Source organism: Crocodylus siamensis, chromosome 2, assembly GCF_052110815.1.
Source record: "Crocodylus siamensis isolate JL-2025a chromosome 2, ASM5211081v1, whole genome shotgun sequence".
NCBI lineage: Eukaryota > Metazoa > Chordata > Crocodylia > Crocodylidae > Crocodylus > Crocodylus siamensis.
The window spans coordinates 63,016,730-63,036,777 of NC_143396.1; the positions used below are offsets into that span (position 1 = coordinate 63,016,730).

The 20,048-nt window shown below is 43.1% G+C and overlaps 1 protein-coding gene across 11 annotated transcripts in view; it reads left to right on the forward strand.

The window, feature by feature from the left end:
- The first annotated feature begins 222 nt into the window (after window positions 1–222).
- Window positions 223–20,048, forward strand: part of PCM1 (pericentriolar material 1) — a 73,922-nt gene continuing 54,096 nt past the window's right edge. For 4 of the 11 annotated variants that reach the window (XM_090036027.1, XM_090036031.1, XM_090036032.1 and 1 more), the window contains exons 1-9: window positions 223–456; window positions 1,839–1,999; window positions 3,539–3,659; window positions 6,492–6,737; window positions 10,347–10,616; window positions 11,074–11,244; window positions 11,422–11,538; window positions 16,597–16,774; window positions 19,704–19,813. In XM_090036027.1, coding sequence (XP_089892153.1) covers window positions 3,564–3,659; window positions 6,492–6,737; window positions 10,347–10,616; window positions 11,074–11,244; window positions 11,422–11,538; window positions 16,597–16,774; window positions 19,704–19,813 — 1,188 coding nt within the window. In that variant the 5' untranslated portion in view covers window positions 223–456; window positions 1,839–1,999; window positions 3,539–3,563. Of the gene's footprint in view, window positions 457–522; window positions 685–1,838; window positions 2,000–3,538; window positions 3,660–6,491; window positions 6,738–10,346; window positions 10,617–11,073; window positions 11,245–11,421; window positions 11,539–16,596; window positions 16,775–19,703; window positions 19,814–20,048 lie in introns of those variants that run through there. The other 7 variants (XM_090036033.1, XM_090036034.1, XM_090036035.1 and 4 more) reach the window with 5 other exon arrangements.

Genomic DNA, 20,048 nt, shown 5'->3' on the forward strand with positions numbered 1-20,048 from the left:
GTCTCACACTATGCAGGCCGCAGGCCTCCAACGCTTCACAGCCCTCGGGCCACCTGCGACAAAGCGCCAAGCCCCAAGGCAATGCCACCAAAAGGGACTGCAACTCCCAGCATGCTGTGCGGCATCGCGCAAGGCATACCGGGACGTAGCGTCTTACCTCCGGCACCCCTTTGAACCAATGGGGGCGCTGGATACAGACTGCAGTGGTTTCCCGCCGCGCCGAATAGCCCCATAGAGGGTCACGTGGGGGGGGGGCGCGGAAGAGACTCCCTCAGGCGCAGGTTACTAAGTAACGTGCTGTACCCGCCTTTCCCCCCGGCGGAGCAGTTGCGGCGGTCAATATGGCGGCCGTTAGGACTGGTGCGTGAGGGGCCCGTGCAACGCCGGCCCCTCTTTTCCTGCCCGCGGCGCGGCCTGGCCCGATCCCTGGGCGCGAGCGCCGGACCCGCCGCGCAGGTAACGGCCACACCTCCTGTCTCGGCCCGGCCGGGTGGGCGGGGCCCCCGGGCGGGTGTTGATTGTCCCTCTCCAAGGCGACGCCGCTTGGCTCTGGGCCCGCCCGCCACAGCGCGCGCCTCGGCCCGGCCGCACCCGTCACTCGCCCCCCGCTGCCATTGTCTGCGCGGCGCCAGCAGCAGCGGGGACGGGGGCGCCCGGAGGCCGGCCCTGGCTGGGCCCGGGGAGGTGAGCGGGGACCTGCCTGACGGCCTGCGGGGCTTGTGGCCTTAGACACGGCCCTTTGCTTTGGGCGTCGCGCCCGCGGGTGTTCTCGGCGGGGCTGCGAGGGGGACGTGGCTGCTCTCAGCTGGCCTCTGCTTTGCGGGCGGGCAAGGCTGTGCGGCGCCTGCACGGCGGCCACCCTCGATTTTGCTCTGCACGTGCCACGGGGCGGGCAGCAGGGAAGGTGTCCGGGCTGCGCTGTCCTGCCAAGGATTGGGCCACTCGTGGCTCTCCCACTGTTTGCCCCTGGCACCCCGACCAGCATCTTACAAGTTGAGCATGTTTTTGAAGTTGCCAAACCTACAGGCCTGCAAAGCTTGCCTGCAGAAGAGGGAGGGGGAACATTTTAAAACGTTAGGAGAGTGTGACCCCTAAGAAACAAAAAACAAACCACTTGAAGGCAGATTTGAAGCTCTCTAGGACAACTTAAACGGACTTCTGAACTTCTGCTTTGGAAGTCATGTTAAGCCCCTTTTAAATCTTTTGGGACTTTGCTGCCATTCCAGGGTAGGATGTGTTAGATTTGATATGTGTGTGCATGCATGGGGGAGAGTCCTGTGAAATTCAAAGGCGTTTCAGAGCCTTAACGTTTTAGCTGAGCGTCTTTGTAAAATATTTGGTGAGTTTTTATCTAGTGGCAGAAGTTCACTGGACTTGGATCTGGTACACATTTTGGTCTTTCTCACTGCAGTTTGTGCAGTCACCAGTTTTGGTATTGCTTAAACTGGTGTAAGTACAAAATTTTCTGTAACCGATGAACTAGGAGACTGCATGGCAAAATCAAGTATTGGCTTTCTGAGAGGATTTGATATTAAAAGCAAGTGGATGTTGCCATTCTGCAAATGTGATTGTCTAATTAAAAATGAGTTCTCAGAAAGGATCATTCTTAAATTCAGAAGTTATCTTTTCTGTGCATGATGTTCTTTTCGATAAGACAGGTACTGTACCAACTAGACATAAACGGCATCAGATGCACTGGTGAAATAAGCTGAAAGTTTTTGGTATGGCTTGCTTCTCAGTTCTAGTAAGGCTAGGTTATTATGACTAGAGCACATACCAGTTTTCAGACAGAGGTTTCTTTGTGATCTCATTAGCATTCACTGTTTATTTATGTTCAGATCACAGAAAAATACTGAACATTAACTAACCTGCAAAACCTCATGCTGTTAGTGATACTGTGGTGACAGCATAAAAGGGAGTGTTTGAGGACAGCAAAGCTTTCTCTCTGCTGAAAATAGCAGATAAGAAGAAAAGGAAGAAGAAAAGCCTAACTAGAAGAGTAAGAAACAAATGTTATGAATTTTCCTTGCATTGAACTGTATTTAATTATCTATTACAGGGTTCCCGCTGCTGCGCATGCTCCTTGGAGGGCAATGGTGGGGGGCTGCCCCTGGATCTGTGCCTGGAGTGAGGGTGGGCTGGGCCTGGGGTGGTACCAGGCTTTTCCTACTGTGGGGCTGGGCTGGGTTGCACTTGGGGTGGGTGCGGTGGCACTGGGTGGGGGGCTATGGTGAATTTTGGGCTGACTTCTGACCTATACTGAAGAAAAAATGTTATGTATACATAAAGAACCTTTGTATACGTGGAACTGGACTGACAAGTAAGGGTTGTTGTAACTACTTGGGAATGTGATAGATGCTTTACTTTATCCAAAATAGTTAGGCACAATGTATTTGAGAACATTCTAACAGTATAACTCTCTTAGCATCATTCCCAGCTGGATTCAAAAAGGCCACTTTGGTATTTAAATTATACAAGTTAGTAATATATGCATCTGGACTGTGCCATCTTAGAAAATTTGAAAGGAAGTATTTGGGGTGGGAATGGAATTCTGACTATCAGTGTTCTTTCTCTTTTATTTTGGTCTCCAAGTTGAGCTACCAGGTGCTGGAATGGTATGGGGAGCATATACAATAATATGTTAATATACTATCTGCAAAACTGTATATTATCTTTATAGGTGAGGAAGTGGTTTGTTGCTGGTAGCTAAATTGGGCTAATAAGTATTTGGACCATGAGCCTAATTTTCTGTTGTAGTATGATAGTTTATACTGGGGTAGGTAACCCCTAGCATGGGTACCACAGCATGGCACAGAAAGGAATGTTGCTTGGCACGTGTGCTGTGGAGCAGATGGTAAGGAAGGGGTCAGGCTACACTGCCATAACAAGGATCAGGCCTCTCATGGCTCTCCTGCAGTCTGCCTCTGGCACGTCAGCAGTCTTACAAGTTGAGATTGTGGGTGATTATGGCACTTTGCCCAAAATATTGGTGACCCCTGGTGTATACTGTGGTTTAGACCAGGTTTGGTAACTGGTGACCTGTGGGTTGAATCTTGCGTGCAGATGTGGGCCTTAGACCTGATTCCATGATGGGGGGGAAGTGCCAGTTCCAAACATTCTCTCTGTGCTGACGCAGGGAAAACTTGTCTTGTTTCAGCTACTTCATGCTAGCATTTAACGGGTTAAGAACCTTTCTAGTCCACTGTTCAGATATCATAACTTGAAAGGGGCATCCAAACAGTGGACTAGAAAGAGTTTTTCTTTGAAATATGCCCCTTCCAAGTTTTGACATTTTTCCTCTTTAATTTTTTTTTTTTGGCTAAAATCATCTTGGTTATAAAATATTTTTGATAATAGCTCTTTTCTCTAAATTTCTGAGGATCTGTACATTTAAGATGTTTCTGCTTTATTGATTTTTGTGGTGCGGTGTTGAATTCAGTTTGGGCTCCTTTTTTAAAGGAAGGATAGTTAATGTTTAGTGCATATGGGAAATATGCTACATTATGCTAGGTTAATTATTTATAATTTTTTGTTGTAGAAGTATTTATTGTTGATTATACATCATGGCAACGGGAGGTGGTCCCTTTGAAGAAGGCATGAATGAGCGGGACTTGCCTAGCTGGAGCAATGAGAGCCTTGATGACCGGCTGAACAATACGGTATAATCTTAATCTTTTCAGTTACCACGTTATACAGTAGGTCAGGAGCAGGCAAAATATGGCCTGCAGGCCAAATCTGCCCCGCCAAGATATTCCATCCCACCCACAGGGCCCCTCCATAAACTGTCTGTAGGCCTTGGCCCTTGCTGCCGCTCTGCAAGCCTGCACATCCCTTCAGAAGTGTATATGTATATGATTTTTTTTCTCGTTTCAAGATGGCAGTACTCTCTCTCCCAAAAGGAGTACTTCTGGGACAAGGGCAAGGACTTCTGGTGGCAAAGGTCAGGGATTAGGGGGGTGGGACTTCTGGTCCAAGATGGCAACCAGGAGGCAGGGCCCCCTTCAAGGGGTGAGGCTACCCTTGTGGCCCTTGACAGCTCACCGAAACTCATGAAGCGGCCCTCCAGATGAAATAATTGCCTGTCCCTGCAGTAGGTGATATGTGAATACAAGAAATGCAATGCTAGGTCAGACCACTGGTTTATCACTGTCACGAGAGCAAATGCTAGGGGAGGAATACTTGTGCAGGCTTTACAGGTTTATAGAAAAGTAGGACTGGAAGGGACCTCATGAGGTTATCTAGTCCATCCTTTCCACTCAAGGTGAGATCATCCCTGTCTAAACCATCACAGTCAAGAGTCTGTCTGACCTGCTCCTGAAAATGTTCAAGGGATGGAGATCCCACAACTTCTCTAAGTAACCTCTTCCAGTGCTTGAACATCTTTATAGACAGAAAGTTCCTCCAGGTCTCCAACCTAAATTTCCTCTGCTCTGATTTGTGACCATTGCTCCTAGTCCTGTCACCTGTAACCACAGAGAAAAGGCATCCTCTTTGTAATTGCACTTTAGGTATTTGGAGATTGTTAAAAACCCTGCTTCAGTTTTCTCTTCTCCAAAATAAATAGCCTGAGCTCTTTCAGCTTTTCCTCATGAGTCCTGCTTCCCAGACTTCTGTTTGTTTTTGTCACTGTCTGTTGGACTCTTTCCACTCTGCCCATGTCTTTTTTGATGTGTGGGGCCCAAAACTGGATCCAGTACTCCAGATAAGGCCCAACAGCACAGAATAGAGCAGAAGAATTACTTCTGTTGTATTTGTGGATAACATTCCTGTTAACAATACAGTCCATATGCGGTTGGCTGTCTTTGGAACCAGGAGTACACTGTGGGCTCAGATTCTGCTTATGGTCAGTCCACTGTAACCTCCAAGTCCTTCTTGGGAGTACTGCAGCCTTTCCAGTCATTCTATACTTGGTATTTGTATATGCAGTTATTCCATCCCAAGTGCAGGACTTCACACTTGTCCTTGTTGCACTTCATCTGATTGATTTTTTTGGGACCATTTCTCAAGTTTATCCAGGTCATTCTGGATCTTTGCCCTACTATCCAAAGTATCTGCAACTCCACTGAACTTGATATTATCTGCAAATTTGCTAAGTGTGTACTTGGACCCAGGATGGACTCCTGGGGAATGCTTGATACCTCCTCCCAATTGGATTTTAAGCCATTTATGATTACTTTTTGAGGCACAGTGATCCAGCTGGTTTTGTACCCGCCTGACGTACTTTCATATAGTTCAGCGATTCTCAGCCTTGTTAGAATCAAGGCTTCCTTTGGAAAACGTTAGTTTTTGTGTTTCACTCATTTTTTGAGTATGAAAAATAATGGAGACATTTTTCTGTTGCAGAGAACTTGGAAAGACCACAAGTTAGAATGCTCTTAACAGAATGGGTTTCTATTTGAAATCTTTGGGTCTATCTTGTGAATCCTTTTTGAACACTTAACAGTGCTAACATTGTGTGGTATCTTACAGCACCCTTGAAAGGATCTCATGGTAGTATGGTTGAAAATCACTGGTATAGTCTGTGTATTGCCTTAGATTTTATATGAGAAATGTCATGGGAGACAATGTCAAAAGTCTTACTAAAGTCAAGGTACATTATATCCACTTCCTCCCCCCATCTACAGAAGCTGTCAGCTTATCGTAGAAGGAAATCAGGTGGTTAAACATGACTTGATCTTGGCAGAATCCATGCTGGCTGCTCCAGATAACCTTGTACTCTTCAAGATACTTAACCAAATTCATTTGTTTCCTACCCTTCTTTCCTTGCATTTTTTAGCACTTGGGGCCTAGATGCTCCTAATTCAGGGGTTACATCCCTGCTGCCATGTAATATCCACTGATGTACCTACCCTGTATGAATTTGTCTAATCTTCTGAATCTGATTAAGTTGTTACCTTGTACAACATCTTGTGGCAATGAATTACACAAGATACTAGCGTACTGTATCAAGAAACTTTTCTCTTGGTTTTAAACCTGCTTCCTGATTAATTTTCTTTTATGTTCTCAGGTTCTAATATTGTTTATCCAGCTGAAACCAACGTAAATCAACAAGTGCAAATTTATAATAAAAAGAGAAGACAGATTGCTTCATTGCTTATCATTGATCACAAAATGTTCTGTCAAAGCTGAATTGCTTATCTAAAAAAATGTACATTATTAAGTTGAGGGGAAAAGGTTTAGAATACTTGACTGAACGTTGCCATTAAAGCTAAGGCTTATAATTTGTGAGTACCCACAGAGAAAAAGTCAGTTGTAACTTTGTTTCCATTTAGCGAAGTATTTCTGAACACAAATTAAGAACTGCTGTCAGGTTTTGTTGTTGTTTTTCTCCTCACAAAAAAACATTTCTAACATGATTTTACATGTAAGCAGTCATAGAGAACATTCTGAGGTTTTTTCCCCCCCCTTTTTAAATAAAGTATAGACAAAGTTTCTTTAAAGTAATACTACTTTCCCCCTAGTAAAGCTAACAGAATGTTTTTTTCCTAAAGGACTGGGGAAGTCAACAGAAGAAAGCAAATAGGTCTTCAGAGAAAAACAAGAAAAAAATTGGTGGGGAAGGTGAAACAAGACTTACTAATGACATATCTCCAGAGTCTTCACCAGAAATGGGACGACGAAAGATGAGGACTCCTCATAGTTTTCCTCACACCAGATATATGACCCAGATGTCTGTCCCAGAGCAGGCTGAATTAGAAAAGCTTAAACAAAGAATAAACTTCAGTGATTTGGATCAGGTTCGTAGAAATACTTAAAGTTAAATGTATAGAAACTGGAGAAATCTGTCATCTTTTGATAATCGGATCAGGGGTATTTGGCCAGTTGACTTTATCCTAGTTAAGGATTACCTGGAGGGCTTAGATGTATGGGCCCGGATGACCTTCATCTGCAGGTGCTGAGGGAATTGGCTGGTGTCATTGCGGAGCCATTGGCACGGCTGTTTGAGGACTCCTGGTGCTTGGGCCAAGTCCCTGAGGACTGGAAAAGGGCCAGTGTAGTCCCTATTTTCAAGAAGGGGAGGAAGGAAGAACCTGGCAACTACAGACCAGTCAGCCTCGCTTCTATCCTGGGGAAGGTCTTTGAAAAAATTATCAGGGGCCACATTTGTGAGAGCCCTGCAGGGGAAGTGATGTTGAGGGGTAGCCAGCACAGGTTTGTGCCAGGCCGATCCTTCCTGACCAACCTGGTCTCTTTCTGTGACCAGGTAACAAAGAGCTTAGATGTGAAGGAGGAAGTCGATGTCATCTTCTTGGACTTCCAGAAGGCCCTTGACACAGTGTCCCACTCAGTTCTGGTGGGCAGGCTGAGGGACTGCAGCATTGATGAATGCACAGTCACATGGGTGGCAAACTGGCTCCAGGGGCGCACCCAGAGGGTGTTGGTGGACGGGTCGATGTTGACCTGGAAGGGTGTGGGCAGCGGAGTCCCCCAGGGCTCGGTCCTTGGGCCAGTGCTGTTCAACATCTTCATTAGTGACCTGGACGAGGGTGTGGAGAGCACCCTGTTCAAGTTTGCTGATGACACCAAGCTGTGGGGTAAAGTGAATACACCAGCAGGCAGGGACCGCATCCAGGCAGACCTGGATAGGTTAGAAAAGTGGGCGGACCTGAACAGGATGCAGTTCAACAAGGACAAGTGCAGAGTGCTGCACCTGGGGAGAGGGAACTAGCGTTATGGTTATAGGTTAGGGGCTGACCCTCTCGGCAGCACAGAGGCAGAGAGGGATTTTGGAGTCATGATTGACTCCAGGATGAATGTGAGTCTTCAATGCGATGAAGCAGTAGGCAGAGCCAACCGCACCTTGTCATGCATCAACAGGGGCATCACTAACAGGTCCAGAGAGGTCTTGCTTCCCCTCTGTGCGGCGCTGGTCAGGCCACAGCTGGAGTACTGTGTCCAGTTCTGGGTGCCGCACTTCAAGAGAGATGTGGAGAGGGTCCAGAGGAGGGCCACTCGTATGGTTGAGGGCCTCCATGGCCAGCCCTATGAGGAGAGGCTGAATCTCTTCAGTCTCCGCAAGAGGAGACTGAGGGGGGAATCTTGTGGTTGCCTACAACCTTATCAGGGGCCAGCAGCAGGGACTTGGGGAAAGTCTGTTCACCAGGGCCCCCCTTGGAGTCACCAGGAACAATGGCCACAAGCTGAGGGAGGTTAGGTTTAGGTTAGATATTAGGAAGAACTACTTCACTGTAAGGGTGGCCAGAGCCTGAAATAGGCTTCCCAGAGAGGTGGTGCTCTCACCTTCCCTGGAAATCTTCAAGAGGAGACTGGATAGGCACCTGGCTGGGGTCTTATGACCCTTCCCACCCCCAGCTCTCCTTCCTGCCCATGGCAGGGGGTTGGACTTGATGATCTGTCTAGGTCCCTTCCGACTCACTGATTCTATGATCTGGCTTGTGGATGGTGGGTCCAGCCTCTGCTGGCACCGCAGGGGATGCTGGGCTTTGGCAACACCACTCACCCCTGCTCCTGTCCTGTCCACCCAAATGTGCACTGGGGTCAGGTTTTTGGGGGTAAGGGAGTCTGTAGGTAGATGTAGACTGTAGATGGGCACAGCTTGTATGGCCTGGTTGGGTAGCTGGAGTAGACTGGAGGGGGCTGGTAGGCTTTCAGTGTGGGGGCAAGTGGACAGGATGGGGTGGGGTGCAGGTGGGTCTTGAGGGGACGTGTCAGGGTGCAGGCTGAGTTGGGAGCTTCTTTGTGATATTGGGGTGGTTGGTTAGGGTAGTGGCACAGTTCTGCTGAGTGTAAGGGCATACTCCCTTGGCTGAGTGTTCTGCTGGCTAGTTTTGGTTGCCTTAGGGGAGAGCCTTTGTTTTGAGCTATTATACAATTGCCTCTATATACACTACTCAACCCCCCCCCCATAAATCGGGACAAAAATTATTTTTTGAAATAAAATTAAAATATTTGTAGTAGATGTTTTGAGTTTTATCATATTATTTGCTTTTTATGTATAACTTGTTAAAATGATATTTTCACCATGAATTTTAATGGTGTGGCCCTCAACAGCTCACCAAAACTTGTCAAGTTGTTGCCCTCCAGCTGAAATAATAGCCCGTCTCTCTAGTGTAGACATTCAAAGTGTCCCTCTGAGGCTGCCCACTTCAAGCTTAAAGCAAAAACAACCAAAACCTACAACCTATCAGATTTTGAATTAAATATGTTTAGAAAGGTAGATATTTTCTGCCCATGGTATTCAGGTATTTTCAAGTTTGCGGGGGGGGAGGGAATTGGTTTTTTGCTTGTTTGTTTAAGATGACCATTTTATGCCACTTTATACGACTAAGTTTTCTACATCAGGATTTTAGTGTTGTGATGTGACTGTGGGAGTGAATAGATACTAAATACATACATCTGTTTTCTTGAATATCTTTTCTGAAAATATAGCTCCCTGAATTTTAATGCAGTCTTTCTGGTGCCAGGAACCCCATAATTGAGTTCTGTAAGGTTTACTACTCTTCTGCTGAGTTCATGGGCAAAGTCTACGAATTTTTCTCTAGGAATACAGTGCCAAGTTGTATGTTGTCCAGCGAAGGAATGATAAGCAGCTTCAAGGATTTATAAATACATTCTCTAATAATTAACAGGAAGCTTTTGTCAGCAAGGTGTTGGGGGTAGAAATATAATTGACTGCAGGCAAAAGTTTGTTTGCAGTTAAGGTAAATCACAACCATGAGAGGGAAATTAAGGTAACCAGTTCTGATTCACTGTTGTCTTCCAGACTCTGAAGGTAGAGTCCCTGTTGGTGCTGGTAGCTTTCTGAGGCAACACTAGTATGAAACTGGATGTTACTTGTTAACTTCACTGCTGCCTATGGAGTTTTGAATAGCATTAGTAAATATGCTAGTAATATCGCGTTAGATGTGGGGACTGGGGAAGGGAAGAAAATTGCAACTACAGATGGGGAAAGATTTCAAAGAAGGGAAAAAAAGGAGGTTAGATAAGAAAGATGTAGGATGTAGAGGGATTCAGTATCAAATGCTGCCCCTTTCTTATGCACCAGCAAAGAAAGATGAACATAATATTTATTATGCAGAGAGATGGTGTCCAGAGCAAGGTCCAAGGCCAGAATCTTAGTAAAACATTTTAAAAACTTCATTCAAATGCTGGAGGGTGCTGAACTTCTTATCAAATCTTCTTGGTGTTTGTGGGGTCCCCGCCACAATTTATCAGTCATTATCCTCTAGGAATGGTCTTATGGCTAGAAAGTGAAAATGATTACAGCTTCCAATTCTAGACCTGCCCAGTAATGCTGCAAGAAAGTGTCACCCCACAAACACCAAGAAGAAATCTGAATAGTATTTTCAAGAAATGTTCATTTCCTTTGTCTTGTTTTTGTCTAGAGGAGCATTGGAAGTGATTCTCAAGGCAGAGCAACAGCTGCTAACAACAAACGCCAACTTAATGAAAACAGAAAGCCATTCAATTTCCTATCACTGCAGATTAACACTAATAAAGGCAAAGATGCTGCTGCAGATTCTCAAAAAAAAGAAATTGGATCATCTCAATGTAAAGAGTCATTTGCATCTTCTCTGAGTAAAGACTTCTTGCAAAATTGTCAGATTGCTGCTCAAGAAGATGGAAGAGGAGAACCTGCTATGGATAGTAGTCAGGTATTATATATTGTCTAATCCTTTTACAAAATCTGCTATTATATTTTGTTTGTTACTCTTAATTTTTGTAAAAAAGGAAACAAGTTTCAGAAGATTTATTTTTTTAGATCTAATTTGTTGCAAGGATTTCTGATTGCATAATGCTAGAAATGCTACATACTAGTAAAAATCCTCTTAAGTCTTTGTTCACTCTACACATTTTAATCATTTGTAAAAACAGTATAGATTTTCACGAATGATCCCACCATATTTGTTCTTTGTCAGACCTGAAATTTGTAACTTTGTGTGCATAGGGCATTCTGAAGTCTGCATCTTAAACCACTTACAGGAATATTTTAAGTACATTAACTCTTTTATTTGCCTATATTTAGTTTATTTTGCATTATCATATCGTTGTACATCACACCAATATTAAAACTAATGATAAAATGATTGCAATTACTGTGTGTTGTTGCAGATTGTGAGCAGACTGGTTCAAATTCGTGACTATATTGCTAAGGCCAGCTCCATGCGTGATGATCTTGTAGAGAAAAATGAAAGATCTGCTAATGTTGAACGCTTATCGCATCTTATAGATCATCTTAAAGACCAGGAGAAATCTTACCTGAAATTTTTGCAAAAGATGCTTGTAAGTTTGGTAACTTAAATATATATCTTGTAAGCTATTTTGAAAATCATAGGAGTTGACTGCTGAAAATTTGATAGTACCACTGGTGGAGTTCATTTCAAGATGTAGTACCGTCCTTAATTCACTTTTACTACCCCATTTATTTAGCTTTTGATTTATGCCACTGAAATATTTCAGGCTAGAGAAAATGAGGAGGAGGATGTTCGGACTATAGATTCAGCTGTGGGATCTGGTTCTGTAGCTGAGAGCACATCACTAAACATAGATGTGCAGTCTGAAGCTTCAGATACCACGGTAAGCTGTCTTTTAATAATTAAGGTGGTAGAAATGAAGACTTGTTTTGTTTCCTGATTTCATAACTGATAATATAAAGTTTTGGTTTAAGGAGATCTAAACTATTGAACTCTTATGTGTGTGTGAATAAAAATATATATTTATATATAAAATGTTCTTAAAAGCTTTTGTTGTAGCAATGCTTCTTGATCAGTCTGTAAACTTTTTTTTTTTTACAGACTTTTTAACAATGGCTTTAATATGTACTGTAACAACAGGGTATCATGGTTTTGGTGCAGAAAAGCTTAGCTTTATAATGGTGCATTTTTGCTAGTGGGAAAACTGCTGGACAGAGGGATGGAAACCAGTTTGGCCACATACAGACATTTGGCTTCTACTTGATTTGGTATTCTCTCAGTATGAAGCACAAGAGTGCAGGTTTTCAGACTTTTTCTCCTGGAGCAAAAATGGCTGCTCCAGGAAAAAAATAACCAGAGAACAATCAGGCATAAATTGGGGAGAGTAAATGTCTATGCATCCTGTTCTGAGAGGAGCTGCAACACAGTCCTCCAGCATCTCGGGGTGCTTCGCTCATGTCCCTTCCCTCACCTTCCCCCGTCACCACCACAGGTCCCTCATGAGGCAGTTTGTTACTTGTGGGCTGGACTCTTCTGCTCCCACCAGGCAAGACACAGAAAACACCCCCTTCACAGTCCCCACATTGTGCTGCAGGGAGGCACTGGCTGATCCAGACTGCTCGTTGTCAACCTACTGGGGCAAGTCTGCAATGCTGCCATCTGTTACCAGGCCAACTGAGGAAGCCTGCAGAGCATGCTGACATGTATGTGTAGCGGTCCTCTGGCTGTGCAGCATCAGCACTGCAAGATCTCTGTTCCTCAGAGGCTCAAGTATTCCAATATCTGCTCAAGTGCTTCTGAGTAAGTGTGTTTCTACTAGGAAACAAGCCCAGGAGAATTCTTGCAGATTATCTGAACTTGTTTACATGGCATTTGTTACTGTGGACCCTATTTTCAAGAGTAAACTGGATGCTTATCTTGCTGGGATCCTATGACCCCAGCTGACTTCCTGCCCTTTGGGCAGGGGGCTGGACTCGATCTCCTGAGGTCCCTTCCAGCCCTAATGTCTATGAAATCTATCTTGTTGAGGTGCAAGTCTGCAGTAATACAGTGGAAGCATTGCTCTAGTGTAGGAATTCTCAACTTCTTTCATCAAAGCAATGGATCACCTTCAGAGAATATTTTGTGGACTGCTTACCCTTGCATTTGCTGTTCAAATCACATCCTCTTCCATTTCTAATTAGATAATATTTCTGTAGTGACTAGAGCAGTTGCTGTTACATGGAGAATAATAAATATTTTGGATAGTTTTTAGCTATCTTTATAATTCAGTTTAAACACATGGAAATAGAGAGCCCATACTATACAAGTGCTCCATAGGCCATACTTCCCTCGGAAGCTCCAAAATAGCATTTAAACAATACAGAGGCCAAGCCAGAAGTTAATTAAAAAAACCCCCAGACAGTACCTAAGTTTGAGAAGTTGCTTTTGAGTCTCGTGAAGGGATGAGAAATTATAAAGATTTTCATCTAATTATTAATATTTTTTAAAATATAGAAAGAAAATGTCCGATCTAGAGTAAAAATATTTATATTTAAGGTATTTATCATTTTCTCTATACTTGAAGGATATTACTTCACTTGTGTGTGGCTTCAAGAATTTTAGTAGTAAGATTTCCTTAATTAGCCTGTTGAATGTGTTTACAAAATAAGAGCTTTTAAATGTAATTATGGTGCTTAATATTTGGAATTTTGCCACTTACAAGATTTTTTTAACAATGACACTGAAAATATAAAACAATCTATTAAACAAGAATGACTTATCTAGTTGAAATGCTAGTTTGCATTATATCTGCAGACCTAGTTTACTTGCATCTTTAAAACCTATAGCTTAAAATTGCTTGTTAAGTGGGAGTGTGTGCTAAAGATCTAACATCCAAAATTATTTGATAAAGGAGATATCTTTTAGTCTGGGAATTCGGCCCTGCATTGAGGAGAAACTAGGGATTTCAGCTTCACAAGGACAGGTTTCAGACATTGACGGTACAGCAAGTCCAAAAGGGAAAGGTGACAAAGCTGCTGTGAATGGCAGGGAAATCTGGCCTATTAGGATTAATAACCAAGAATGTGGATTACTATCAAAGGTACACTTCAGAATATTATCTTGGAAAGCCTCCGAAATAAGGTCGATGCTTGTGTTTTGGCTTTGTTTTGTTTCTTCTCTCCTCTCTCCCTCCTTTCCTCCCCGCCCCCAGTTTTTTTGCTTCTGTACTATTATTAATACTAAATTATTTTAAAATGTATTCTTTACTTACAACGAAGTTATTTATTTCTGTGGGATCTTTTCCCAGTAGAATATCCTTGTATTTAAGTTCTTAGTAACTGCTGTGTCATCATTTTTCCCATCTGGCCTACTTTTAACTGAATACAGATCTTTCCTATGCATGTGTTTGTTTTAGGTTGAACTGTTTTGGGAAGTGAAAAATGAACTTTTCATTTCTTTCTCAATGCCAACAGATCTTCCTTTCTGAATAGAGAAAAGCTAAATCTGTCTATTCAGTAGTTAATCTGACTTTCCATAAGTACAGGTTTAGTAACTCTTTAACACACATGTGCTTTTGTTTCTGGGAAGTGTGTTTTAAAACTGGCTTTAATGTAACTTCATATTCAGAATTTTACAGATTTGGCTGCTTTTTATTTTAATGCTGCTATTTTGCCTCTATGAACTTATATGGGAAAGTAAAATTGGAAAACCAAACACATCTTTCTTTTTGGCTTAAAACAGCACAGGTGACCAAATGAGTTTCCCATAGAAATGTGCAATGTATGCCTCTTTAGGAAAACAAATTTTGGGATTTGGGGCCTTAATTGTTTTTGTAAAATAAGTCCTCTACTAGTAGATAAAGCTGAATTTCAGAAACTGACTCTTTTTGTCTGAAGTCATTTTGCGTGTGTTCTCTGCCCTGATTTACTGTGTGATCTTGAGGAAATCACTTGATCTTTCCATGCCTTGGTTTCCTCCTTTGTCTCTCCTAAAGTGGGGTTTAACAGTTATATTTATATTAATTAATTTTAATGCTCTGAAATTGTCTGAAAGTGTTATAGAATTGCAGTGAATGGTCCAGTAAATGTTTTGAAGGCCTCTTATTGATGCTTCTGAATGTTTAACATTGACAAACTTGAGTATTCCTTACTCTTGAAAACGTTTGTTTGCTTGTTTGTTTGCTTGTTTGTTTAAAATTGTCAAATGTTTCTGAACTTTAGGATGCATAAAAAAATCTGCCTGTTTCCTTTCTGAGATTCCCCACCTTTATTGTAAACTATTTGAGCCTTTCTGCATGGAGTGGGATACAAATCTAAATAAAAATAATTAGCTAAGAGGTAGAAACAGCTGCCTGAGTATTAGGCTCATTTGCTGTGTGTTAAGCATAACATCTGCCAGCAGCCTGAGCAGTTTAAGACATGTAACCAGTAAGTCATGTCTTTTTCTAGTAACCCACCTATACTTCTGTGCAGTTAATAGCATGATGAAACGGGGGATAAGCCCCAATTAGTACACTAACTATGTGTAATAATTTTGTTGCCAGTTCCCATTGTGTCTTAAATTAAACATGTGGCTGGTACATTCCTGGGGCTGGGATCCTAGTCAGTGGATTGGCGCTCCCAGCTATGGGAGTGCTAGTCAGTGGATTGGTGCTCCCAGTTGCAGGGGCACCGGCAACCTTGCTTGCTGTTTGCTGGTGTAGGGGGAGCTTGGGATAATAGTCCTGCCTTCCCTGTGTACTGGCTTGCGGGTTTGTGGCCCAGGGGCTGGAGTTAGAGCTTGGCAGGGGCCAAAGTAGCTGCTCCCTCCTGCTGTGTGAATCGGGGTTCTTCTCCCAGCAGGGAGCCTGGCCCAAAAACCCAGCCCTGGACAGCCTCAGGCCCAGGCAGCTGCCCAGAGGCTAGGGTTGAAGGGTGGGGGCTGCAACTGGCATGGGGCACTTTTACATATGCTCTGGCAGTGAGGGTGTGGCACTTTCATTAAAGTGCTGCTGTGTCTCCTGTATCAGCGTCCCCAAGCTTAGAAATGGTGGTGGGGGTGCTTGAACTAAGCTTTATTACTAAATATCCATTGTGGCATTGGTATCAGCTGATTAATAACTGGCTATCAGTATCAGCCAAGAATATCTTTATTGGTGCACCCCTAATAGAAATTTTGATGGCTGGGACATTTTGTACATATGTACGACACTGATTAGAGTATCAAACAATGTGTTCAGTTGTAATCTGTACCAAGAAACTACATGCAGAATCATAGTGTACATATGGTTTTACAGAATGGAGATCAGAGCAATTGTTAACACTTACGATGGAATAATTAGAGTTTATGAGGATAATTAAATCATTCTGGGCTGAGTCCCATAAAGAATTTTTTAGGTTAGTCACATAACATGTTTTTGTGACTAGATTTTTTGGTTACTTTTTTCATTCGATATGGAACTGTTAGGCCAATTAAGGAAGTAAATGTAGGGGAGTTGTTGTTGGTTGCATAAACTCCTAAAACAATTTCAGTACCAAAATTGAGTTTAGTGGCAGAAAACTTTAGTTTTATGTATACTTGAATTCATTCTCCACTCTCACAATCCAGCAAAAATATATAGGAAGATTAATTTGCTGGCTTGATGAAATAAATGTTTTTGTAAACAGTTTTTATAAACTTTATGTAGTTCAAGGGAGAACTGTAAATAGTTCTTGAAAGAAGCTTTATTGACAGATGTAGAGACTGATGCTTACTACATATCCCAGTGCATGATACAGTAATTGCCCTGTAACTTGACATGGGGAAAAAGCTAACTCTAAAAGTATAAAGGGGTAATTATGTCCTCATTTACATCTCTTTACACTTCTGAAAACTTTATTTGGGTTCTTTTGTCTGTACCATCCTAATTTCCTGCTTGTGTTGAGATGTCCTGTTTCCATATCTCTTCACATCTATGATTAATTCCCAATCTTATTTTCAGGCCAGAGACCCCCAGCAAGAGGCAAAAGAGGAGCTAGAGAATTTGAAGAAGCAACATGATCTATTAAAAAGGATGTTACAACAACAGGAACAGCTGAAAGCTCTTCAGGGAAGGCAAGCTGTTCTTCTTGCTCTGCAGCAGAAAGCAGAACAAGCAATTGCTGTCATGGATGATTCTGGTAGGTGGAAGGACAGGAGTACCTTAAAAGGCTCTGATAGACATTAATTTAGTTGCGCCACTGGGATCCCAAAAGTCTGTATCCTGCTAAGCCAGATGGGAAGGGTGGGACATCTGGGTTTCTTTGGGTTTTTTTGCTTTTCTTAGGGGAGAGATGTCAGGGATTAAAACTTAGGCCTTGGGACTTAATGGCTGGTGCACAAGAAGCCCAGCATTGCAAACCAGATCCTTGCCAGGCTCTCTGTTCACGTGGACCTTGAAAAGATATGCCTACAGTTCCCTAATCAACAGCTCCCTATATTTGGGCACACCTGCAGCTGAGCTGTGGGCATGCTTTTTAGATATTCAGTGTCTGGGGAGCCCAGACACTTAAGAGCTCCCAGATCCTCACTTTTTTGCCATGGCATGTATGCTGCTGGTGCACCATTTCATTCTCTAAGCATGCCTGCAGTCTCCAGCTGTCAAGTGCTAGGCTTCATACACGCCATGGTGTGGGGGATTGTGGAGCTCTGACTTCTGGACCATGTGCAGCCAACTGCACATGTGCCAAGATGTGGGTGCTATGGACTGGGGAGCTCACTAACACCCCTTTTTCCCCCCTCCCCCCAGCAGAAGTGTCAACACAGTAACAGGCTGCTTAGGATGGCTTTGAATGTCCCTGCACATGAAGAGCCGATTGGCTTCCTGTACCCAGGGACATTTAAAGCCTGATGGTGACCTGCATACCAGGGCTGTCCAAAACGACTGTGTTTCAGTTTGGTTTTGGATTCAGCTGTTTGGGAGGACAGTGATTTGTTTCATCCAAATCTTTTTCAAACAGGCTGTACTGCCCAACCGGGTGGGGTTTGGGGTCAGGGGCTGCAGGGCCCTAGTGGGGAGCAGGATGGGACCGTGGGTAGCTCGTCTGGGGGAGGGAGACCCCTGCACGGATCTCTGATCCCTGTCATGCTGGATTGTGGATCAAGGAAGCTGTGCAGAGCAGTGAGCAAGTCTGGTTCGTGCTGCATGACTTGGCTCTGCAGGGAGCAGAAAGCCGCGTCAGGGTCTGCTTGCCACCACTGCCTGCCCCACACTATCCCAGATCTCTGTTACCTGCAGAGCCAGATTGCGTGGCAGGGACCAACACTGCCCTGCCTGGTGACCTGGCTCCGCAGGGAGCAGAGATCTGCGCTGGGGTCTCTTTGCCACCATGGCCTGCTTCATGTCACTGAGGCAGCGCAGGGCAGGCAGTGGCAGCGAGGGGGCACCCATTGCAGATCTCTGTTCTCTGTAGAGCTAAGTTGCATGGCAGTGCAGCAGTTTCCCTGCAAGCCCAGCTCTGAAACTCTGAACGTTTCTGCAACGTTTCTGAAATATTTTGGATACCTTGTTTCAATTTCAGAGATATTTCGATGCCTTCCGTTTTGATTTGGATTTGGTGTTTCGGATGCCAAAATGGCCCGAAACACCTCCAGAACAAAACGGCTGCCAAAATTTTGCACAGCCCTACTGCATACCACACATTAAGATCAAAGCTTGATACAAGGTAGCCAGAAAGATACTGACTGGGGAGCATTTTTGTGGATTGTTTGCCATCTTATTGCATGATAAATTTGGCCGAATGTGTAGTATTTCACAGTAATTGCATGAATACCTAACATCTGCTAGGACCCACATATTTGCCTGAATCCAAGAATGTAAATTCAAAGACAGCCCCCCCACCTTAGATTCTATACATGGGAAATTTTATAAAATTTGTTCTAAGTTTCCATGTATAGAATCTAATTATTGGGGGTGGTATCTTAATTTTATTTCCCCCTTTCTCCAACCCCACTGCAAGGAAAACCAGCAGCAATGAGGCAAGTGGTGGGTGGAAGGCTGGCAGCCTGACCCTGGCCCCTTGTTCCCTACCTGCCACTTGGCTGCCCTCCCAGCCACCTTCCCCCTTTTTTCAGAGTTGGGTTCCTTACCAGCCTATACCTCTATGCCAGGTGGATTCCTGCTACCTTTTCTGACTGAGGGTACTGTGTTTTTTACGTGATACACAATTCTCAGACATGGAGGAAGAACCTTGTCTACCACTGTTTAACCTATAAACTCTGAACTTTTTATTAACAAGCTAACAAAGCAGCAAGCTGACTGTAGGATAAAAGATATCCTCAGTGTATACTTGAATATGTGTATTCTGTAATGCTGTGAAGTACCTGTAATTTTTGGGGTTTCATGCAAGATTTCGTCCTCTAAATGGAACCTTTAAAAACACTTTTTATACCTTAATGCCATAATTTGCTATTTTTAAAGACAAACTATTGATGAACTTGAAATGAAAATGTGTGTAAGACTTATTGATAGAAGAAGAAATATATAGTTATTAATACGCTTGATTATTGTATTTTAATCAAACAAAATTAAGACTCTGAAGCATTAAGAGGTTTACAGTTTAGACCCCTCCCCTTTCCCCTTTCTCACTGATCATCACACATACTGTAAATGTATGTTAAAAATGTTGTTCCATAAAAATTGCCAGTTTCACGCAGTGCTAATTTGTGTTAAAGGAATCTGACCTTGAAACATCTTTTGTTTGATCTGAGATTTGCCTTTTCTCACTAAAGTATACATAGCAGAAATAATCTATAGAAGTTGTTAATGGGGTTCTGGGGAGGTGCAGGGGTGGGTTTTTTTAGTTAAAAAAAACAAACAAACCCAACAGAAATCCTCCAGGTAGTCATTTAAAAAAACATTTATATATTCCAAATTCCTCTTTGCTTAACTCCAGCTTTTGCTTTGTTGGAGATGTGTATTATAGCAAACGTGGTTTTCAGATATGTAGTATACGACTTTTACATCACGGACAAGCACTCATTGATCTGACAAGCTAAGTTGTAACCTAAATAGTAAAATGGCCTCTTGCTTCAAAGATCTGTACAGTAATTACTTACTGTTTTCTGTAGTTGTAACAGAGACTACAGGCAGCATTTCGGGAGTAAGTTTGACATCTGAACTAAATGAAGAACTAAATGATTTGATCCAACGTTTTCACAATCAGCTTCATGATTCTCAGGTAACTGTCTTATATCCCTTCTTGGTGTATATTTTAGTTCAGGTTTCCTGCCGAGTGTCCTTTGAATACATGTGTTAAGCATTGCTAACATTTCTTAGTCCATCATCTTTTTGTTGTTATGCTACCAACATAGTTGCGAACAACAGAACTTAGTTTTGTTATTTATTGACTTTTGTGTACTTGCACTGAACAAAGAGTGTTAAGAAATCTATAACTATTCCACAGGCAAGACTGT